This window comes from Centruroides sculpturatus, unplaced genomic scaffold (genome assembly GCF_000671375.1).
Source record: "Centruroides sculpturatus isolate CEXI.00-Female unplaced genomic scaffold, Cexi_2.0 scaffold270, whole genome shotgun sequence".
Lineage (NCBI taxonomy): Eukaryota > Metazoa > Arthropoda > Arachnida > Scorpiones > Buthidae > Centruroides > Centruroides sculpturatus.
The window spans coordinates 79,948-101,151 of NW_019384480.1; the positions used below are offsets into that span (position 1 = coordinate 79,948).

Here is a 21,204-nt window from a genome sequence, read left to right on the forward strand (position 1 = left end):
TGTTCCAGGCAGAACTCTTTGCCATTTGGAAAGCCGTCGAGCACATTAATAGGAACTACGATAATATCACTGCCACCATCCATACCGATTCCCTTTCGGCCTACAGGCTCATTAATAGCCCAAAATTACACCCGCTGGCTGAATACATCAGGAATGCGCTGCGGATGTCTTCGTGCAAAATCCAAATTACATGGGTCAGAGCCCATCAGGGGGTGGTTGGCAATGAGAGGGCCGACTCTCTTGCCAAAACTGCCACTACAATGGATAAGAACCAGATAGCCTACAGGAAAATAAGCCAACGAACCCTTCGCAGCATGCTTTGGTCTGACACTGTACAACACTGGCAATCCGACTGGGATCAAATCATGCAGCATGTCACCCATAACTTTATTCCTGACTTACAGCAGTACCTTGCTATAAGGTGGTACACCCCTGACTTCTATGTCAATCAAATTTTAACCGGACATGGGAAATTTGCTAATTACCTTGCGAGGTTTGCAAATGGCAACACTGATGTATGCCCCGTGTGCAACGTCAGGGATGGTCCAGAACACTACCTGTACAACTGCATAATTTTTGAAAGAGAAAGATTCGAGTTTAGTCTTCTACTAGACCACTTCAACATACCCTGGCCGTGTAAGCATCCCGACATCTGGTTAAACAAAGAAATCTACAAAGCCTTCAAAAACTTTGCCAAAAGGATCTACAGTGTAAACTATAACACCATCCACAGCTAATCGTCTCTCCGGCACCATGGTGCCTCTTCCTGCAGTACTTCTACACGCGAACTATGTGTGGCGTCCCTTTCGGACGTTTAAATATGCATTTTTTATATTTTGTACACTACACGCGAACTGTGTGTGGCGTCCTTTTCGGACGTTTTATGTAGGTTTACCCTATATTTTCTTGCTCACTCTTAGAATCTTTTGTACAAACTCTTCTATTGTAGTTATTGTTCATTGTAATCATACCTATTGTTTTCAAGCCCTGGTAATGCTTCTTGCGGGGCCAGGGCATGTACTTTAGTACCAATAAAATACATTGACTGACTGACTGTACAACACTGTATAATTGACCATGGTACCAGTTTGATGAGCATGCAAAATAAAACAGCAAAAATGGGAAATGTGATATAAAACTTAGAAAATGGGCTGCCAAGGGGTATGCAAGCCAAAAAAAGGTTGGAAATTGCTGTTCTAGAGGGATCCAAACAAGAATCTTTTCATTAAGGTTAAAATTTTTTCTATGAACCTTGACCATTTAATCTTAAGAAAAGTTCTTGTTTAAATGTTTCCAGAACATTTTTGTCTAAACAAAATATATTTGTTACTTAAATAACTGGTTTGAAAACTACCAATATACCAAACTACTCAAATTTCCTATTAAATTAATTTATATGTTTTATAATAATTTATAGATAAATTTATAGTTTATAGATTTATCTATAAACTATAAATTCCATAAACAATAAATCTACAGTAATTTATAAATAAAAATTATAATTTGGAAAAATTTATAAGAATATTATTTTATCAAAATTGAAGTGCTTATTTTAAATTGAGTCTTCAAAATGAAACATTTCAGTAAATAAACATTTCATATGTAGACAATTTCATGCAAAAATCAAGTTTTATCAAAAACATAAATTTACTAAATAGAAATTTATTATATACAAATTTTGATTATATAATAATATAAAAAATCTTAAATTATAATAAATAAAAGATATTTAATTTTATGTATCTAAATAAATTAAAATTTTAAAACAAAATTTATTACTTTAAAAACTAATTAAAGTTCTTTAAATTTTAAATTTGCATTATTGAAAACATGTTTTTTTTTTAATTTTATCCTATTTGATTTTGAAATAATAATAATAAGAAATAAATATAAATACAGTAGATTGTTTGATAAGAGTATGAAACTTTATTTAAATACCAATTATTTCCTGTTTATAAATTTACTTTCTTATGTATTTGTCTTTTTAATATTTAATTAAGTTTAATTAAGCGTTTAACATTTTAATATTGCATTTCATTAAATTTGTACATTTTATTTTTCATTATTATTTTTTCTAATATTATGTCTGATTGTTAATAAATTCTTTCCAGCATATTTATATTTTATAATTGAAAAACATTAAGAATTCATATTAAGAATTAATCATCATAAAAAATAAAGCTTTACAATGTGAATTTTTATATTTAAAGTTGTAAAAATAAATTATACATAGCATTTTATCAAATAAACTTTCAGGGAATAAAAGGAAAATAACTATTTAACTATATATTTTATTTCATACTGTAATATCATCACATTTTTTTTCAATCATTGAAAAGTCAATCAAAATAATTAACTTTTCTAAAGATTTATTTAGGAAAATATAAAAATTATTAACAAAGTAAAATGTTAATCGTCATTATTTATTAAAATACAAAATACCTCTTTTTCAATCTTTGGTAAAGATTGCTCTTTCCCATCTTCTACTAAAATAACAGTACCAGATCCAAATTCCAGTTTCATTTGTTGCGCAACTTTCACACCCTATTTATTTTTTATATTCAAAATTCACAAAATCAAAATTTTGTTTTTACATTAAATGATCATCTTACTAAATATAATTATTAATAGTTACCTGTATTTTTTCAGTCACATTAGCATTTCTTCCAGTCCAAACAAAGATAACTGAATGAATGCAAATAATATAAACTGCACCATCATCCATAAATTGCCAGTCAATTTCAGGTAACTGTAAAATACTGTATGTTATTTTATATATTTTTATTATATAATAAGTTATCTTTTTTATTTAAATATACAAATATACTTGTTGCACTACAGGTCTCTGTTTTCCTCGCACTTTAAACATTTGTGCTTTGATGTTATTGTTTATATTTGAAATGCCAGAAACAATGCCTCCTTCTAACAATCTAATTTTTATAAAAACATAAATATCTTATTTATAAGTAAGATATTATCAAGTATAATATATTTTTGAGAAAACTATACCTAATTCCTTTTTTAAAATAAGAAAGGAAACGTTTTGATTCCCATCCTTGCACTTCTCTATGTTGTACTGGAGTTCCTCCCAAATAATCATCTAATTCAACAGTCTTATAAGCTGCAACACCTGCTTCATCCTATTATAAATTACTTATTAGCTTATATTAGTAACTTGTTTAATAAACAATAATAAACAATAAAAGTATTATAACAAGTATATGTTTATAGTCTACCCTTACCTGGGATGTTTGAGCACCTAACCAAAAATGAATATGCACATCTAAAATTCCTTTAACTTCTCTAATCTAAATAAAATAAGCATTTAACTCCTCTATAACATTTTAGTTTTACTTTAAATCAATAAAAAAAAACATTAAAATTTTTCAAAAAGTTTTACCTTCATCATAGAATCACCTTTCTCTCCAGATTCTGTTATCTAATTAATATTAAACATTTTAATAATAATTTGGATCAAAAATTAATTTTTATATTAATTAATATGAACATAATTTTTATTTTTCAAACATACTCACACAGACAACAATATATGAGTCTCCTGTATAAAATGTACCATAATGATCCCTTGCTAATGGAACAACTTGCATATTCTATAAGAAGTTATATTTTAAATATAAAATTTGATAGAAATATAAAAGAATATTCTAAAGAATAGTTTTAATTAAAAATAAACAATTATCAGTAATTACTCCTCATGTTTTCATTCTTTATGAATGTTTATATTTCAACTTTTTCAAAATTTATTTATTTACATACTTTTTTCAAGAAAAGTTTTGATCAAAACATTCCTAACTTTTTGATAGCACTGTATCCCAGTAATATGTAACGATCTCTGATATCTACTTCCATGTCTGTGTGCAGGATTTTTAAAAGGTGTGTTTCAAAACACATTATTTTTTCATAATGTAGTTTATTATTTTTTCCAAAATAACTACTACAGTATATGCAAAATAACATTATACAATAGGTCTACACTAAGGAGGAACTGAATAGGTACATAATAAATATAAATGTATATGGTCTTGCATACTCTGAACCAAAAATATTATGACTATAGATTGCTCACTGGAAACAGCATTGTTACTGATACAATGAAAAAACAAATAATAATTGTCATGTTCTTGTCTAGTAGTTTTGGTATTTGTTCAATACAGACAACAACAATATTTGTTACTAGGCAAGTGTGCATTTATTTCAGACCACCTTTTTATCTGAAGTACACTCTCGCTCCCAATCAAGATCTTGCAAATCACTACAATAATCATACAATTTTGGCATGTCTTACATCTTCATTCAAATCTACTTTTTTTTCCTATAGTATCTGTCCATCAGATTTTCTTAGAATTATCTGGTAACATCACAGCACTCTCAAGCTATTTACTTGAAGATGCTGTGATATTTCTGTGGAAAGCATGGATTTAGATTATTTTGATTTCAATTTAAGGAATCTAAGAATTAAAATTTATTTAAATAAATATATTACAAAAAAGCAATTTATTACAGTAATCTGTATTTAACAACTTAGATTTTTACCTCTATTCTCCATATTACAAAATAAGTGGCATTCTTGGGAATAGCTCTGAAAGCTGGATCCACACCTGCCATCTAAATGCATATGTAATACAAAACTGTAATCATGTTTTGAAATTTTTATGAATTTATTTATTAAATGTTATAAACATAAAATGAAATATAAATAAATAAAACAAAAAGTACTTTTTTTTTACTCTTTCCATCCTGTAGGCACTAAGAGGACATCTTGTTAGCAAGCCCACTATGGGTTTGGCTAGGCCCTAGGTGGTGAGAGACATAAGTGAAAGAACCATCCCCAAAAATTCCTGGAGTTTTTCAACCCATCCAGATTCATACCCAAGTCCCCAGAGCAAAAGGCTACCATCTTAACCATTTGGCCAGAGGCTAGATGGCTAAGCAATCAATGTGGCAGCAACCTACCACTCTGGGGGACCCGGAATTGAATCTGGATGGGTCAAAAAATTCCCAGGAATTTTTTGGGGATGGTCTGTTTGGATATGTTGGACCCCCATGCCTCACTACCCAGCTGTCCCATTATGGGCCTGTCCAAATCTGTAATGGGCTTGCTAGAGGACCTCTTAGTGCCCATAGAGTGGAAAGAGTTAAAAAAAGAAAAGTAAAAACATCTGGCCTTCATGCAAAAAGTACTGAAATAAAAGTTACTGGTAATATAAAATGGAATCCTTTAAAAAGGGAAATGTATTTTAGATGAATAAAGAAATTTTTTATCAATAACTGAATTTGATTTTTATAGAAAATTAGTCATAAAAGAAAAGTTAATAACTTCAAAATATTCAATGGTTTCCAAATAAATGGATAAATTTTGTCAGTTCTTTATACAATACAGTATATTTTATTTAAATTAAGATTGCATATATTATATTTTTATTAAAGGATATAACTTAAAATATCCAAAGCCATAAATGCCTTTATTTTAAATTCAAATATTTATTTATGCCAAGTAATTCCAGATCTTTTATCTGGTAAATCAAAATAAACAATTATAGGTTAGAAAGAAAGTTAATAAATAATACTTAATTAATTAAATAATCTTTATTTAATTTAATATTCATGTATTTTGATTACTTTTTTATATGTTAGTATTAAAATTTTATTCATGTAAATAGATCATACTATAGGCCCATAACATTCTATCAGTTTCTACTATCTCACAACTGCATATATCCTGTATGTTCAGTTATCGTTTTTAAACACAAAATAGACCACTTTCACTGGTCGCTCAATATGAAAACTGTATCAGGACTGTCTTGGAGAGTTGGGAATTTTCTTTGGCTCCGAGAGAACTTACGGGCCGTTAGTGATTCCTGTCGCTATAAAATTAACGTTATTTTACAGAATGTGAAATTCTTAATACTACTTTTTACTAATAAAGAAACATTCTATGTATTTCATTTGTCCAAAATACAAAAGATAAAGGGCCTCACTCTACCCGGGCCCTCATTCAAACCAAGGACGGCTCTGTACAACATAAAATACTATCTGTATCTTCATTATACTGTATTTGTTATATAATCCACTAAATCGTTTAAAAATTATAATAAGTATATTCTTAAAATATTAATGTCGTTACTTATGAGTTACAACTAATTCTGCTTAAAGAATCTGAAAAGCAGAGTAAAAGTGAACACAAAAGTTAACTCAAAATATATGATAAACCGAATGGAAAAAAAATCAATTTTTGGAGTTGAATCTTAGTTAATATAAACATAAAATAAATTAATTATAGACATCAAAGATATTACTATTTTTATTAATGAGTATTACAGTTTCAATGTAATCTTCGTCCATAATATCAGTACACCATTATATTCTATAGAATAAAATACAAAGAACAGAATAGACTTAATTTCTTCCGTTAAGCCCGTAACTGTGAAAGCCAAAGCAAAACTTCATCGGTCATTCGCGGAGCAACTGTCAACGATGAATGACCCCAGTACAGATTTGGGGACTCGTCCAACGCCCCGAACGGACCGAACCGGAGATACGCACTGCTGAATCCATTTAGAAGCTGGTTTAATTGGCAAACGTCCATACAACGCGACTCGTACGTAATAACAGTTCCCAATTTTGTTCCACTTTATATGAATTTTTTTTCAAATGTTCTGCCTTTTTTTCTTTTTTCCCTCCACACCCATCTTGTTAGCGGCTTGAATCGGTGACGGGTCGATGACACGCCGCTTATTGTAACGTAGCCATCTTATCGGTAACTGTATCGAGAACAGATCCCAAATCGATTCTTATCTCGTTAAATGTCCTCTCCATCCGTTTACTGTCTGGAGCCTCGTTTACTTCCTCTCTTTTTGAAGATCTACAGATTTCCCGCTCCATTACAGTAAGTCAATGGCATTAACGGGGTCGAGACGATTATTATAAAGTTTACCAGCAAGAAAAAGTACGAACCATAAAAAGAATTATCGAACGGTGTCTTGCAAATTAATAATTAAAATGCACGAACCGATCGAAAAATCAGATTAGAAAATAAATTACGCCATTCGATTTAATTACAAAAACTTGTATCTCTTGACTTTTGGGTATAAAAAAATTTAAAGCGGGTTACTTTATTTGCAGCAAGTCTTTCGTTTTACAGTTCAAAAAACAAAGGAGCTAGAGCAACAACGAGGAAGAGAAGTCAAACTGTCCATCTTATGATCCGTCTCATTGTTTTAATTTAACAAAATCGACTATCATTTTATTATTTTTCAATTAGGATAAGATTAAAACCTATAATCATTATTTGAAAATCATTATTTCTCTTTTCTCAGAAGTAATGGAACAAATGAGTCTTTTCTCCACCTATTCTAGATTATGAAGAGCATTAGTGTTTAACCATGCTCAACGTTCACAGTCTAATAGCATACAAACCTTCCAATTCTTTAAAAACGGAAGATATGGATTCATCACGAGTTTTCTTTGCTCCTATATTCGAGAAGGTACGTTAAAAATAATGCAACCCTCTATTACTCTCTCAAACTTTTCCGAATGAAGTTCCAAAAAGAACTTCGATCAAAATTTCAAATTTTCTATCACACCTGTAGTTAAAACAAACACGCTTCGTTCATCTCAAACAGGTGTTCTACACTTAGACGGCACGTTTAATGATTTTATAATCTAATTTTATTGATGCAGAAAATTACTCCTTTTATTTTGCTTTTAAAATGAAAATTGTAATTGTTTACAACCTTCGGACTTTCCGAAATTAATGTCCTTGTATTAGCGTTATCTGGATACGAGTTCGCTTTTATTATTATTATTATTGGCAAACGGTTATAATGGGTCAGTTATTAAAAATATACGTAACAAAACTTTCGCAAAACTTGCGTAATCGAGAAAACAAGAATATTGTATGTGTCGCGGGTCGTGCGATTTTATAAAAGTGCGGAAACTGTTTTAGAAAATTTCACAAAGACATGTTTATTCACAAACCAGTGTTCAATATTCTCAAGGACGACGTAAAATCAAGGTGATTTCCGCCAAGAAATCTTGTTAAAAAACATATGTCCGCAAAAATAACAATTTTTGCATTTGCTAACTTCAATGCTTCGCTGATATTGTTTACAAAAAAAAATTAGTATTCATCTATGTGATTATCATTCTTATTCAGTGACGTGCGACGGGACTCTAGAAAGGAAACCATAAAATTTCGGATGATTCCGGTGACGTAATGTCCTTTTCTTTCAAAAGAACTTCCTCTTCTAATTTCTCATCAAACCTTTTCTGTCCTTTGACCCAATTTAATTAACAGGTATGAGAAATGAATAAAATCCTATTGTTTTTTCCTTTTTATATTATTTTTTTAACTACAGTATTTCGGAACTTTTTATAACGAATCGGGTCGTTTCCCCAGTCCAGAGACTAGTGGGTGTCACGTGATTGCCATTTGTTTCGCATCGCGAGAAAAGAGAATTTAAAAAAAAAAAACAACGTGCGCTTCATTTTAAAATTATTCTCGTGTTTAAAAAATATAAAGTTAAATTTATATCCCTAAAAACAAATTTAAATAATAGAGAAATTTTGAAAGAAACAAAGTTCAACGTAAACAATTGATAATATTGTTTCAATATCGCCTTAAGTTTTAATACAGTCTAATTGCAACACTACAGCCATTTAACAGATTGATATATTGCTTTCAAAATCTATTATTTCGAATGTTAAAAATAATAATTTCTAATATAAAAATAAAATATTATATTTTTATTATTCAGTATGCATAAACAAGTTTTCTCATAATCAAAAACATTGAGAAACAACGTATTCTAACATTAGAAAGTGCGAAAATAAATAAACATTTTACCTGTATAGACTCCTTGAGTTTTATTGTATACGAACTCTTTTCACTTTACATATATTACAGCACTTCTAATCGATCCAGCAGATCGTTTTCTATTCGGTAAATAAATAGAAAGCGATAGTTTAGATAAGAATCCTTAGGAGGGCAAGTTGATAGTGAGCTCTACTCACTACAGACTGCAGCTAAATGAGAGTTGTGGATAGCACACCCATTCGTGTTGTGGTTCCAGCTGGCTGCACTGGCAGGTGGGAGATTTCCGTTCTCGTCACGTGATCTGAGAAGACCCCTCCCCGTCATATCCGGTGGGAGAGAACATTATCTATTGTTGACCTACGGCCAGATCGATAATATTTTCACAAAAGTTCTTCTATTTATCGTTACAAAAATCTCTCGTCATTATTAACGTAACGCCTTTTGATGATTACTTACATACACTTTTAATAAATTATTATAAAATATTGATCGGCTTTCATTTATTTTACAAAGAAATTCATTTATTTCCACTAAGTTAATTCTATACACGCGAGCTTAGCAATAGTAGATATAGAGAAAAAAAATGTCACTTTTGTATAAAAGAACTTCCTCTCTCGAACCTTTGTTCTATAAATTCGTTTAATTGCTAAATATAAACGTTATTTTAATTTTATTTAAAAGTTTCCATAATTTTGCATAAACGGAAGTATGATAAACTTTTATTGTGGCTATTATTAGAAGTCGTAAACTTGTCTTTATAAAAAAAAAAAACTACTTTTGCTTCACTATTCTGCTAACGAAATACTAATTTTTTTTTCTAAGAATTATCTTCAAAATTATTATTTCGGATGTTAAGAAATGCGTTTTAGATCTCACCGGAGTGAGGAAAACCAGGTAAAACTTTTTCTGTGTCTTGTATTAATCACAATGAGGCAGATAAAAATTTCTACATCATTACTGACCTACATTAACGACTATATTTGCCAATAACGTATTCACATTGATACCCGAAAAGTTTTCCTTATGGTCGAGGATAAAGCAACAGGTCGAGAATGACCGGGCTATTATTATTCGTTTTTGCAAAATAAATAATAATGAAATATAATAATTCGATTAATGCAAGATTCATTGTGTAGGTTTGTTTGTGTAAAATACGAGCGGCTTTTTAATTAGACCAAATCAATTATTATATGAATACGACATATCAAAATTGCCCTAAAGCTATTTCTGATAAACTAGAAGGTCACGTTGGGCGGCTTTAGTGGAAACAAATCATAAATTAACTTTTAAAAACATTTCAATTGTCATAAGAAATTATTTTAAAATATAATGAAACTTAGCAGTAGTTCTAGCTATAGGCAGATTTTATTTATGAGATTTTTTAAAATATACCTTCCTTGTACTGTATTTATATTTTGGATTTTATTGAACTGAATATATTTTTCAAACTATAATTTGTACCGTACATAATACATTCGATTCTCGCAACCAGGGCCGTCGAGAGCTTGTATAAACCCGTGGGTAGAGTGAACTTCTGTCTCTTACTTGTTAGCGCCTTTATTTGATTTATTTATTTATTTTGAACAAATGAAATAAAATGTTTCTTTGTTAATAAAAAGCAGTTTTAAAGATTTTATTTTTTGTCAAAAAATAACATTAATTTGGTAGGGATAGAAACTACTATGAGACCCTTAATTTTTTTTCAGCCCGGAGAAAATTCCCAGCGCTCTTCTAGATAGTCCTGCTCGCCACTTCATGTTATCGTTGCTTAGGCTACTGTAAAATTCCAAAATGAAAACACCTCCAACCAATCCCAATGTGTACGCAAGTTCTTTAAACTTTGCTTCACGATAACTGATTTTTTTTTCTAATTCCTTATTAAACAATTGTTATTTTATATTGTAATAAACACTTTATTTGTTACAATATACAGTCTAACCATCGAAGCAAGCAACAGAAACATACATAATTATCATAAACAGTAAACACATAACAAAAGCTAACGCTACTCAACGTTCGCAAAGTGATAGAAAAACACAAGCAGGCTGCTAATAAAGATCGGAATCGAAACCGGAAATGCGAAGCGAAAAGCGATGATAAAAATGTAATATCGGAAGTGAAAACATCGCTTAATTGCCGATATAATTGATCGGATAGTCATTTTCTGAATTCTAAATTTAACGCTACGCTGTTACCAATAGACAAAATCTGCCATTTTTGCATGGGGTAACCCTACTTGACGCCATATGATGAGCTTTCTCTCACAGAAACATCGTTAATGTAATGCATTACTGATTTTATGCAAAAAACACAAGAATAAAGCCCACACGAAAATTGTGCGTAGAGAAACTTCCACTGTTAAATATGTGCAAACAAAAAATTACTCACACCGAAATGAAAAATAAATACATATAGTAATTACTACGTAAAGATGAAGATGTATGCGCAATTTCAAATACAATACCGTTGAATATATAACTGTAGATAACCATTCATCTCCCTTTTTTGAAAATAAATAGGTATTATCGATAACAATTTAAAATACAGGTATCTAATGATTAAAATATTTTATATTCATATGCAACAATTTAAGTTATAGTTTTATCGAATATAATTAAATAATAACTTTTGTATTAACGTTATTAAGTATATTATTTCATTTCTATACAAGATTGGCCTCTGTATAGTACAGTATGGGAAGCCTTTAATGCTCTTGAATGTAAATGTTTGTAAGGAAAAATATAAAAAATGAACTGTTTTTTAAATCAACAAACTTTGTTCAGAAGGAAAACAATAATAATATAAACAAATAAATATTCTTAAAAATAAATTATTATTATTATTATCATTAAATACCGGGAAGGATCGCTAGTAGCCAAGCGGTCTTTTGTCCCTGAACTACTGGGATGTTCGGTCGTGGATTCACCCCTCGCCCGTACAGGCTAGCCACGTGGAGTTTTTAGGATTTTCTCCACGTCTGTAACGCCTGAATAAAAGCCAGTTTCCCTTAAAAGACCTCCCGGAAGGCATTATTTCCCTCGCGCGCGTATGGCCATTTCATCTAATGGCCGGCTAATCGGACGCATGCTTCCATATTCTAGTCACATGGAGTAAATAGCCTATATGAGCTGCACACTCCGTATTAACCATTATATGAAAGAAATGCCGGATCCCCATTGAATTCCTCATACCCATTAGTTCTGGGATGCAATGATACTAATAAAATTATGGTAGCAGAGCCTTCAATCAAGTCCTACACAACTACAAGAGTTCATTTTTTTTACAAGTGGTTAAATTCTAGATAGAACTACAGCACAATGTTATTTTTTAATAAAATTAAATACTTTATTTAATTGAAAATTTTCAATCTTTTCACTTTCGGTATGAAGCAATTTTTAATGTAAAGACAAAGCTACTGTATTACAGTATTTTAAGTTAAATTTTTATACACTACCTAGTATATACAGTTTTTTTTAACTATAAAGCTTAAAATTCTTCGATATTATTATTTATTTCGTTATTAAAAATTTAAAACGTGTAAAAAAAGTTTGTTTGTTCGCTATGCACACCTAGAACTTTCGACCAATTGTTACTAAACTGAGCAGTTATGTTCATATACTTCTAACTTAGATATTGTTGTAGGCTACATCCCATCTTAAATTATTGATTGGGTTTCTGTATATCAATTCATTTCTGTCTACATTCGATTATGCTGGCTTTGCATGTAGCGCCATATCTATTGGCAAAATATTTAATTAATAAAATAATAAACTAAATATAATTCTTACAAAAAAGGATATAATTTTTAAAAATATTTTTCATATTCACTTAATTACTATGACAATGATATTGCGCGAAATAGACGCGCCATTACTACGACAGATAACACATAGCACTTGCCTGCACGTAGTAACGTTTTACCCCTGTACGTCATACTTTTCCTGTTAGCAATGGAGTCGGCCCATGTATCTAAAATTTTTGAATTGAAATAACGTGACTTGCGGTACAAATCGGAAGTTCATATATAGTTAATCTGGTCCTCTTTCTCTTACAATTTTCATGACTGGTCTCGACTTTCATTTATCTAACTCTGTTCTCCAGATTAAGAAAGGACAGAGACGGGTGGACGACAGTGGAAATTTATAATTCTACAATTTTTCCAGAAAATCACTTATGGCTGCTGCTATTTTCGTTGTTAATTTGTCTCTTTAATCCGATTTTCAGTTCGGTAGACTATCATATACAGCATTCAGGTTATGAATTTCCTTTATTGATTTGTTATATGCATTTCGGACTCAATTGTAATTTAAGTCCCTCTTCAGTACAAACTCAGATTCTGTTTTCTAAAAACTTCGGTGTATAATTGGTAACGTTGTAAAAGAATAAAAATACAGCCATTTAAAAAACACTTCAACTACATATTCACATTAATACGTTGCACACTTTAACACTATAACACTATAACACTATAACAAATCAATAAAGGAAATTCATAACCTGAATGCTGTATATGATAGTCTACCGAACTGAAAATCGGATTAAAGAGACAAATTCACAACATCTATAATTTTTTTCAAATTGCATCCCAATAAGTACCCTCCAGTAACCGAGTGGATAAAACCACCGGACACAGGTAGTCGGTCGTGGGTTCACGTATGGCCAACGGACTGGCCACGTGGAGTTTTCTGGTTTTCTTCGTGTTAGTAACGCTTAAATTAGAGCCAACTTTACATAAGTCTTTCCGGGATGCATCATCATTGGCAGATCGTTCACGTGTCGCATTGCCATAACAAAATAAACCGAACCAATTCTAATAATTTTTCTATAAAAGTGATATTTACGAGGATATACTTAACTACCAAGAAATCTGGACATCCCGCCCCTCCCCTGATTTCATCTCCCCTTAGTAACTCATAAACCCATTGCACCAAGCTTCTTTCACTGATACTGCTTAAGATGTTCTAACGTTCAGCCAAATTAATGTACGGTGCGTGCAATGATTTAAGGCACAAAGTAGAGCTGGAAGTCTTTTTATGTGCCGATGTTTATTTTTCTTATTTATTATCGTGGCGACATTGCTTCGTTCAAAACTTCTTGTAGTTGTAGTCTGTGTAACGTGCACTTTATTCACATGTTGAGTCTTATTGTCAAATCTGCTTCCAGTATGCTTATGCCACAACTTTGAAAAGTTCCCTTAAATGTTTTTGCTGAGTTTTACTTTTTCAACCTGGTTTTACCAGTTTTTTAGAGGATCACATAAAAGCAATTATTCTCAGATTTTTACAAGATTGTTTTTATTTAAACAAATCTTATATGAAATCTTTCGAACGTTAAGGTTAGTAACGTCGATTACGTGCGGGGCGCACGTAATCGAAGTTGCTAACCTTAACGAAGTTGTCAGAACCTATGCGACATTTTCAAATATTAATATTTTCAAGTATTAATGAATAGTCGTTGACTATCCTCGCTCCCAGGAAGACAACTAGTCTACTACTTTGGTCGAATTAACTTCAATCCTCTTCCACAGCAGTTCCATCTTCCTATCAGACCCGCGGTATGGTGGCATTCGAATAGGAAAATTACGTTGATGGTCGAGCGGTCGAGATAGCAGCCTATCTTTTTGTATAACTCTTTCCGCTCTGTGGGTACTAAGAGGGCATCTTTTAGCAAGCCCATTATGGGTTCGGCCAGATCTCGTCCCTCACTACCAAGCCGTCCCATTGTGGACTTGGCCAAACCCATAATGGCTTGCTAAAAGAGGTCCTCTTAGTACCCACCGGGAGGTTTAAAAAAAGTTTTAAAAAACCACGTGTTGGGCTTTGTTACTTTATAATCTATTTTTCTTATCTAAATTAGATTGTTTTGGTTGCAGAACATAAGTAGTGTTCTTATGTTTTTATTATAGTTATAGTTTGTTTGTGAGAATTTTTATTTCAACTTGTGAAAATATTTACAATGAAAAACTACATTTTGTCATGTTGTGAACCACACTGTTTAAGTTAAAATCTTTCTAAGAGGTAATAAGGAGCTAATAATCATGGAAAATGGAAGAAGTGTTTCTGTTCCCAAAAGTAGAAACATTTCCTAATTTAAGTGAAACAGGAAGTCAAGTCTTGTTTCACTTAATATTAAGATCGCGTTTTGTAATAATTTAATTTTTAGTAATGAAATTGTAATTTATTTTTGACGTAAAATTGATTTATTTCAGACTATTTTCAAAAGAATAATACTTTGTAAAATGAAATCTTTCCTTTATAAACTTTAAGTGTATTGAGTCCTGACCAGAAAATGGCGTCCAACAGACAAAGTGTCCTTACTTTTATATTTAGGGTGAGTTTTAGAAGCGTCATCTTGCATATTTCAGGTAAATTAAACAAATCTAACACTGGTGGTATAAAGATTCTTTTTTTGGATAATGCAATATTAATATAACTTAACCTTTTACTGACACGAAGCTGAATACTGCTGAAAATATAAGTAATTTTCAATTTGCATCTTGAACGATACTTTGGTGATACGGCTGATTAGCCAAGAGGTTAAAATGTGGCAGCCAGTATTGTGGAGTCGGAGTAGGTAAAATTCTTCCGACTTCGACCTCGAATTTTACTATTGGTAAAACGCAAAGTACGAAAAATACTTTTTAATTAGTATCTAAAGAAATTTCTTAGAAAACAGACATTTCGATAAATTAAGATATTAAAAAGATAAAGATCTGTAAAGGCCATTTCAAACCAAAATTTAATGTGTATCACATGCGACGTACTCTATACTTTCAGAAAATAGCTTTTATTAATTTAAACGAATATATTTACATTGCCTACAAAGCTGTACCGTAGGATGGAATCGGTATGTTTTTTGCTATTAACCAACCAAAAATTACGAAAAATGACGCAATATTTGACTTTGTTCATTTTTGAGTAGCTCGTGTGGTACGAAAAATTGAAACTAAGTATGAGCCAAATGATTTTTTTCAATGAATGAGTATTTTGCTTGATTGGTTTTAGATACTGACAATGCTACGCGAAGGCGAACTGCTAATTGGGAAATATGCCTTCCGGAAGGTCTTTTAAGGCTTCTATTCGGACGTTATCGACATGAAAATTTCACCAGCTAGCCTGTAGGACCAAGAACCGTCTACAGTGTTCAGAAATCAAATCCACTTAGCCAGTATAGATGTAGGATGGAGAACGACGCACCGGTGGATTCTACGCGGAAATCTTTTTGCACGAGTCTACGGGGATTCGATCCAGGATCCTTCGCGACGACAGTCTGGAGCGCTGGACAGTCTGGTAACACAGCCGTCTGGCCGGCCTTCAACACGTAAGAAAAACGAAGAATGTCTTTAGAATTAGTTAGTCCTCGAAAGCTTCACCACGTTACTAAAGCAAAACGGGAAGTGCAAAGATAATATTAAAAAGCTTATGGTATCGCTCCGGAGCGACAAGCTTATCTTCACCAAAAAGAAACTCCCAAGTAAAAATTTCATTTCGTATGCCATAATTTTACTTGGTACAATGCTTTTACATCTCGGATGTTTTTCTTTGGATATCGATTGTTTTTGAACTATTTTTTTCATTTTCTATTGGTTGCGAGTCATTTATAACTATTTATTGTTGTTTCTATAACATAATTTAATCTTAAAACAGTCAATAGAAAAGAGATGAAAAAATAAAACCAAAATCAGAATCAAACTGAACTAAAAGAGAAAGAGAAAACTGCAAAATGTAATTAATAGGACTATTCCAGATTATTATTCACTGGTTTGGGTTCTCGGGCGCGATTGTCCGACGATACACGCATAGGTTCAAAGATGATTTAAAATATGAATTTTGGGAAAAAAAATATTAAATTATATTATGTATTGAGTTAGTCCAAAGGAAATTGGTAGAAAATTGACTATTGCCGTAGTAGCCGAAGCGGAGAAAACATTTTAGACCAATTTATTGTCATTCATCAAGTTGCTATCTTATTGTATTTTTTTTTCTTTACAATGGTTTTAAATCAATTCTTGATAATTAACTAATAAAAGAGGAATTATTTTGCATGATTAAGATATAGACCTTTATGTACTCGAAAGTTCTTCGAGAGTAAATTTCGTTATTTTAGAATTCGTAAATTTTAGAACAATTTTTTATACACACATTTTAGATAAAAATACTCAGATACTTAGTAGTGTATTTCTTATGAAAGGAATCATAACAAATACACCACTAAATATGACATTTAAAAAAAAAGGGAAAGGTCGGAGTCGGACTATTTGTTTGCCGACTCCACTACGCTGGGGACCCGGGAACAACCCAGACGGGTCGAAAAACCACAAGAATGGACGGACGGATGTACAGTACATTCGCTCCGTCCTTCACTACCGGCAGCCATATGTGGATCTAGCCGAACCCATAATGGCTTTGGTAAGACCCTCTTAGAGTTAAAAAACCGATTCGATCTCGGATCCTCCGGAGCAGCAACCTAACGGCCTTGCCACTTTGAACATTCAATAACAAACTTTGTATGCAATACGAATCGTTTATATCAGTGTTCTTCAACCTTCGGTCAGCAAAAAATTTCTCGAACACGTTCTTCAACCGGTGGTGCCGGTCTACGAAAAATTTTTTAGACTGGCAGGAAATTTTGTAACAACAAAATTATATTAATTACAAGTTTAAAATCTTAACACTTTTTTATTTTTATTGTTACAATTGTTTAAATAAAGTTACGACAGTCGCGCGAGTCACCGGTGTCTTAGCAGTTTAAGTCAAAGAAAAGTTATCTTTAGCCTTTTTCCGGTCCGCAGATGTGAAAACGTTGAAGAACGTTGGTTTAGATGACAAATCACATGACAGCAGAGCCATTTCAACGAAATACACGTGTATACTAACACTGACTTTTTTCTATTAAATATATAATAGAATCCAGAATTCTATTGGCTAAGAGAGAAAGTATGAAATTTAAAAAATACAGTAACGTAAACACTTCTAAAAACAAAATGCTTTAAGCTAAGCTGATTTTCATTTTATGTTTAACTAAATATTTTATTTTAAATTACTTAAATACATTTCATATAAAATTGATATTTTTTATTTCATTTCCGAAACTAATTATAGAATATTACGAACTTTGATTCTGTAGTTTAATAACATTATAATTTTTATTGTCGGGGTCGGATGCTATTAATTACTACTAATGTCTCAAACGATCGAACGTAGACAAAGAACGGCGGTGACTTCATTGTTAGAGAGAATGTAAACAACTCCATTTACATTACAACAAACTATTTCAGTGGCATGCCGTGACATTTGATGATAGGGAAGCTGTGCTTCTGTAAGAAGCCGACATCCAGGGGCAATCAGTCAATTGCGCGTCAGTGATGGTCTAGGGCAGGGGTGTCCAACCCGCGGCCCGCGGGCCGCATGCGGCCCAAGGCAAGTTCCAATGCGGCCCAATAAACGTGTAAACAAAACCGACAAATTCTTTTATTTTTTTAATTATTTATTTATTTCAACGGCATAAACTAAAAAAAAATTCAAAGCTGTAAACTTTTATACATATTTTATTTTTGAGTGAAAAGGAAATATTTTCAAATACTTGGAGATGTGTGAATGACGAAGGAATACTAAATAAAGCTGAAGTTGTGACTCAAAGGATTATAGACCCAAATTTGAGAAAAGGAGAGAAAGATCAAAAGATAAAAAGTAGTGAGGAAGGTTGGAAAATTAATGGTGAATATTTGCATAATAGAAGGTCTATTTAACCTTTCTCACTACTTTTTATCTTTTGGCCTTTCTCTCCTTTTCTCAAATTTGGGTCTATAATCCTTTGAGTTCCAACTCCAGCATTATTTAGTATTCTTTCCAGCATTGAAAGATCATTGAAAGATTTGGCTACCCTTTTTTCAGTTTGGCGTAAAAATTATCATTTCGCGCATTGGCTACTTTCAGGGGTACATATTATTTATAAATATATTAGTCGAATAAAAATGCACTTTAAAATGGTGTTTCGTCATTTTTTATTAATTATAGACCTAAATAAAACAAACATTTGTGTTTTTCAAATAAATTTTTGTTTGTTTCCTTTATAATAAATGAATTTATTTATTTCTAAGTAAAAATTGGAAGGGTCTGTAGAAGTAATTTTTTAAAATATCCTTGTTCGTGATAAAGTTTTAATACTTATTACTACAATCTAGACATGTTAATCCTTAAATATACTTGTATATTTAAGGATTGGGTCACAAATATATTATATATACTTGTGGCCCAAAACTCCATGACTTCTTCCAATGTGGCCCAGAAGAACAAAAAGGTTGGACACCCCTGGTCTAGGGTCCATTCATATCGTTTGTTCGATAAGTCAGTAAAAACCGTAGACTTCTCTAAATGCATTTTTAATATCACAATTACATTCCGAATCGCTAGCCACGATATAAGAGCTACAATTAAGAATAAAATAATAAAAACTTATTCGGTGAAATAAAATGTGGGGGGATGTACCGGTACATGCCTGGTACAAAATATTCTTCAATTGTACGAATATATTTTTAAAGAAAATTATAATTAAATATAGCTTTGTAAAGAACATAACGTACAGTACATAAAAATAACATAAAATGTTCTTTACTTTTTAAATCTTAAAACAATGCACTTAGTCAAATAGCTTTCTACGAGTGGCTAATGGATGGAATCAAAGACGGTTGCAGAACGTGCATACACGCGGATTGCCAAATCCCCAGGGTGCCGATACCGGTCAATGTCAAATACCTCTTTTGTCGCATCACTAGTATATCTCAAAGGACGCGACAGGGCTGTTGTAGATTTTAAACGTTTCTCACCATAGCTGTAAAAATCTAAATATGTTAATCTTAACAGTCATTTGTTTTCTAACTAATTTGTTTTAGGACCAAATGTCCTCAGAAATTTCCAAAATTTACAACTTTTCGGTCACTCTCGTTGAACTGGAAAAATTTGTCTTTATTACATTAATAATATTAAGAAATCAGTCTCCACTGTACTCGGCTAGAGATGGTTCGGTTAAGCTTTTGTTTAAGTAAAATTTCGGCTCTTTCATCAGAGTTTTGTTTATGTTTGTTTATTGTTTCCCCAATTTCCTAATCGCTTAATTATTTAACTACTTCTTAAGTAGAAATAAGTCGAAACCAGTTACTTTGTACTCGAATATTTGTAGTCTCGGAAAAAAAGTGGAAAGACAAATTTTTATGAAAACGATACATAAATAGTAAATGTAAGGAAAATAAATTCTAGAGCTTTTTCTGTACCTCGTGCATCTCTGTCATCCATTAAATTTAATTGTAAATGACGCTAAGTAACGGTTAATTTTTTAACATTATACAAGAATTGTACACACTTTTTTCTACATCCCCTTAGAGATGGGATATAGGAAATCGTAATATCACTGGTTTAACATTGAAATCCGTGAGTAATATAAAATGGGAGAACGGAATAAAAATATCAAATATTTTAATGGATTTTTTAAAACTCCTGTCAACTATATAGAACTATCATAAAAATATACAGGTAAATTCTTATCGGTTGGGTTAAGTTATAAATCTACTCGCAATCGTAATCGGGCGAGGGCGGCCAAATATCTAGCGGGCAGGCGCTAACAGCCCAGAACCGGTCCTGGATAGAATTGGATGCGGTATACGCGTAGCATCCACCTGAGATCCTAGGCTTCCACCGGCTAAACCGGATGAGGTTGGTGCTCTGTAAAGCGCGTGCGCGAATCTGGCTTTTTGGATGCTGACGATACAGCGCTTCCACTCCGCCACTAATATTCGAATATACAATAGCAATCTTATATCTTTTTTTCACGTGTAGTATAAAAATTTGTAATAAGATACATAATGCGGTTATAATAAAATATTGTGCGATTATTTTCATATAATTAAAATTAATATGTATTTATTTTTCAGAAAATACAAGGGAAGCGGCGCATCCACCGCTTCCAATGACGGCACGCCACTGAACTATTTACATGTAAAAGTGAAAGGTGTCCGTCGACCTTAGTCTTTGGCGTATGCTCGTCACGTGATGGGACTTGACCTTTTAATTTGGTCGAGACATCTATCTTAAAGAATCGTTAAAAAAAACCCGACAGGACCACATTTAAAAGAACCCTCCAGAGTGATTAGCCGTGTAGTGTGATGCATAATAAATAGTTTCCTGTAAATATTTGATGTAAATAAATGTAGTTAAAAGCATACTCTCTTGATCCAGTTGATGGAGTCTACTTTTCAAGAGGTGGAGGTCCCGAAAGAGTTAGGTCCGTGTAAGATGGCCAAGAGAGGAAGTGCGAAGTAGAGATAACGGCGGAGAAATCGCAGGAAGAGCTTTGCGGAGAAAAACATCATCAGT

General features: G+C 32.0%; 1 protein-coding gene across 1 annotated transcript in view; it reads right to left on the reverse strand.

Annotated features, from left to right (window-relative positions):
* Nucleotides 1-9,109, reverse strand: part of LOC111621417 (gelsolin, cytoplasmic-like) — a 31,551-nt gene extending 22,442 nt beyond the window's left edge. The window contains exons 1-9 of the mRNA XM_023363537.1: nucleotides 8,867-9,109; nucleotides 4,555-4,626; nucleotides 3,537-3,611; nucleotides 3,401-3,439; nucleotides 3,243-3,308; nucleotides 3,010-3,140; nucleotides 2,828-2,930; nucleotides 2,636-2,749; nucleotides 2,432-2,544 (exon numbers count right to left, since the gene is read on the reverse strand). Of these exons, the coding sequence (XP_023219305.1) occupies nucleotides 2,432-2,544; nucleotides 2,636-2,749; nucleotides 2,828-2,930; nucleotides 3,010-3,140; nucleotides 3,243-3,308; nucleotides 3,401-3,439; nucleotides 3,537-3,611; nucleotides 4,555-4,626 (713 nt within the window). The 5' untranslated portion in view covers nucleotides 8,867-9,109. The remainder of the gene's footprint in view (nucleotides 1-2,431; nucleotides 2,545-2,635; nucleotides 2,750-2,827; nucleotides 2,931-3,009; nucleotides 3,141-3,242; nucleotides 3,309-3,400; nucleotides 3,440-3,536; nucleotides 3,612-4,554; nucleotides 4,627-8,866) is intronic.
* Between the last annotated feature and the right edge of the window lie 12,095 nt (nucleotides 9,110-21,204).